General features: G+C 41.1%; 1 protein-coding gene across 7 annotated transcripts in view; it reads right to left on the bottom strand.

Annotated features, from left to right (window-relative positions):
• The window catches only part of LOC107705836 (rho guanine nucleotide exchange factor 3-like), an 80,492-nt gene that overhangs the window by 17,847 nt on the left and 58,973 nt on the right, over positions 1-3,672 (bottom strand). For all 7 annotated transcript variants that reach the window (XM_016509317.1, XM_016509319.1, XM_016509318.1 and 4 more), the window contains 3 exons: positions 2,904-3,011; positions 2,356-2,505; positions 1,931-1,993 (listed from right to left, as the gene is read on the bottom strand). In XM_016509317.1, coding sequence (XP_016364803.1) covers positions 1,931-1,993; positions 2,356-2,505; positions 2,904-3,011 — 321 coding nt within the window. The remainder of the gene's footprint in view (positions 1-1,930; positions 1,994-2,355; positions 2,506-2,903; positions 3,012-3,672) is intronic.

The following is a 3,672-nucleotide window of genomic DNA, read 5'->3' as shown; positions in this document are numbered from 1 at the left end:
TATATATATATATATATATATATATATTAGTTAGCTTAGTTAATTTTATACATGCATTATATATCTATGTATGTGTGTGTATAAAATTAACATTATATGCATTATAAAATAAATGTAAAAAATTTCCGTTTGTTTGTTTACAAGTACGTTGTATACAGTGGGTACGGAAAGTATTCAGACCCCCTTAAATTTTTCACTTTTTGTTATATTGCAGCCATTTGCTAAAATCATTTAAGTTAATTTTTTTTCCTCATTAATGTACACATAGCACCCCATATTGACAGAAAAACACAGATTTGTTGACATTTTTGCAGATTTATTCAAAAAGAAAAACTGAAATATCACATGGTCTTAAGTATTCAGACCCTTTGCTGTGACACTCATATATTTAACTCAGGTGCTGTCCATTTGTTCTGATCATCCTTGAGATGGTTCTACACCTTCATTTGAGTCCAGCTGTGTTTGATTATACTGATTGGACTTGATTAGGAAAGCCACACACCTGTCTATATAAGACCTTACAGCTCACAGTGCATGTCAGAGCAAATGAGAATCATGAGGTCAAAGGAATTGCCTGAAGAGCTCAGAGACAGAATTGTGGCAAGGCACAGATCTGGCCAAGGTTACAGAAAAATTTCTGCTGCACTTAAGGTTCCTAAGAGCACGGTGGCCTCCATAATCCTTAAATGGAAGACGTTTGGGATGACCAGAACCCTTCCTAGAGCTGGCCGTCCGGCCAAACTGAGCTATCGGGGGAGAAGAGCCTTGGTGAGAGAGGTAAAGAAGAACCCAAAGATCACTGTGGCTGAGCTCCAGAGATGCAGTCGGGAGATGGGAGAAAGTTGTAGAAAGTCAACCATCACTGCAGCCCTCCACCAGTCGGGGCTTTATGGCAGAGTGGCCCGACGGAAGCCTCTCCTCAGTTCAAGACACATGAAAGCCCGCATGGAGTTTGCTAAAAAAACACCTGAAGGACTCCAAGATGGTGAGAAATAAGATTCTCTGGTCTGATGAGACCAAGATAGAACTTTTTGGCCTTAATTCTAAGCGGTATGTGTGGAGAAAACCAGGCACCTGTCCAATACAGTCCCAACAGTGAAGCATGGTGGTGGCAGCATCATGCTGTGGGGGTGTTTTTCAGCTGCAGGGACAGGACGACTGGTTGCAATCGAGGGAAAGATGAATGCGGCCAAGTACAGGGATATCCTGGGCGAAAACCTTCTCCAGAGTGCTCAGGACCTCAGACTGGAACTAAGGTTTACCTTCCAACAAGACAATGACCCTAAGCACACAGCTAAAATAACGAAGGAGTGGCTTCACAACAACTCTGTGACTGTTCTTGAATGGCCCAGCCAGATCCCTGACTTAAACCCAATTGAGCATCTCTGGAGAGACCTAAAAATGGCTGTCCACCAACGTTTACCGTCCAACCTGACAGAACTGGAGAGGATTTGCAAGGAGGAATGGCAGAGGATCCCCAATTCCAGGTGTGAAAAACTTGTTGCATTTTTCCCAAAAAGACTCATGGCTGTATTAGATCAAGAGGGTGCTTCTACTAAATACTGAGCATTTTTCAGTTTTTCTTTTTTAATAAATCTGCAAAGATGTCAACAATTCTGTGTTTTTCTGTCAATATGGGGTGCTGTGTGTACATTAATGAGGAAAAAAAATTAACTTAAATGATTTTAGCAAATGGCTGCAATATAACAAAGAGTGAAAAATTTAAGGGGGTCTGAATACTTTCCGTACCCACTGTATATAGAGAGAGAGAGAGAGAGAGAAAAAAAATCCAAATAGAAAATGTAGAGAATACAGAGATATATACCGTATATCACATTTCAGCCAAAAAATACAGAGATATGAGTTTTTGGTAAAACCAGGACTCAAAGGTTTTCATGCTGAATGAAGTGATGGGAAAAGCAGAGTGTACCTTCTTGGCCAGCTTCAAGTCCTCAATCAGGTCCTGTTCTCCCTGAGACAGCTCAAAGATGGCCTGACGAACAGAGGACAGGAAAGAAACAACAAAAGAAAGATTAACTTCAGTAAGATGTATAATCTTTGAAGAGGAAAAAAATCACATAGGATGCATCTTGCAGACATTCTGGTAATAGTGTCAATAGCATTTACCCATTTATAAGTCAAGCTTATACATGCATTACTCTGAGGTCGCTGGTCTAAGTCAAAAGACGATCTATCCCCAAGATCTATCGATTTTCTAACCTATTTGTGGAGCACGGGATAAATTATGCACCCAAGATGAACACAGATTTTAGATTTCTGCTGAATATTTCATTTTCCATTTCATTTTGGAAGGTCCACCGATGTGAGAGTGGGTTTGGACTGTGGTGAAGTCACCTCTTGTCTCTTGATCTCTGTGGAGGACAGCATATGTCCCAGGCCCAGGTCGAATGTCTCGCTCCAGAGCTTGCTGTCGCGGCGTTTGGTGATGGCTGGTGCTATCTGCCGGCCCCACGGCCTGCAGTCGCTGCGGAAGCTGATGGAGCGCTGAGGAGACAGGACAACAGGGAAAACAGTTCAATAAACTCTTCCATTAAAAAAAAGAAGATTTTTCCAACTATCATTTCATATGTCAGGCTTTACAGGGTTAATAAGCTCTCTAATGAACAAAGCAAACTTTGACAAGGTTGTTTCTCAGTCAGTTCTCAACAGCATCAAATCAGTATTAATGTTTAAGGTCTTATAATCATGCAGTAAAGACAGCTTAATAATAATATGGTTCTGGTGTTTTAATGTTCTATTTCTGGTTGTTTTGTGTATTGACTTAAATTATTTGAACACAAAATATAAGTATTACAGCACCAGAGCAGACTGGATGAAATTCTAGCACATCTATAATAAGTTAATACAGGTTACTGGAGCAGATCCTGCGGTCGGGCCTGTACCTGCAGCGTCTGTCCGATGCGCTTGAGCGGAGCAGCTTTGACTGGAGAGATGAGACTCGCCAGAGACGTGACTCGAGACAGAGGCTTTACACGCTTGCTGCTGGGCTCCTGAAGATCACAAACACACACTAGATGAACACCTCACACCCACAGCTAGTGAAGGTTACACCACTCATGTGAGAGAGGCTTCAGTCTGTCTGGGTGACTCCCACCAAACCGCCCTCTAGCATAATGTGAGGCATACTCAAATAAGACTTATTAAAAGGTTTCTGGAAATCTTTGTATTACCAGTCATATATGTCTCTGAGTCAATAGTTGCTTCTAGCTATGGAAACTCTTACACAAGAGTTAAACACAGATTGCATGTCACAATGATTTACTATCCATCTTGAGTGGTCCAATGGATGTTGCATTGTAAAATTATTTTACAATATAATTCTGTCAAAGAACAATTTCAGCTTCCTATCTAGTCCCTCAACATATATACTCATGTTCATGTACCTTGTAATTAGTGGTCGACCGATATATCACCAAGGCCGATATATCGGCCGATATTTGACATTTTTCATATATCGGCATTGGCCGATAAGTTTTTCTGTTTGGCCGATTCGTTCGAGGCGGGACTTTTATTTTGACGGCGCTGTGAACGGCAGCGCCTGAACACACAGTGCTCACATTCTCTCTCATGTTCGCTGTTGTCATTCAGTTCTGTCTAATACGGACAGAAGTCTGTCTAATAATCAGATAGAACGGTTAAACAAAGGAATTA

Source organism: Sinocyclocheilus rhinocerous, unplaced genomic scaffold (genome assembly GCF_001515625.1).
Source record: "Sinocyclocheilus rhinocerous isolate Xijiao unplaced genomic scaffold, SAMN03320098_v1.1 scaffold1826, whole genome shotgun sequence".
NCBI classification, from domain to species: Eukaryota; Metazoa; Chordata; class Actinopteri; order Cypriniformes; family Cyprinidae; genus Sinocyclocheilus; species Sinocyclocheilus rhinocerous.
The sequence above is the reverse complement of the archived record's forward strand: the minus strand, read 5'-3'. Positions and strand labels throughout refer to the sequence as shown.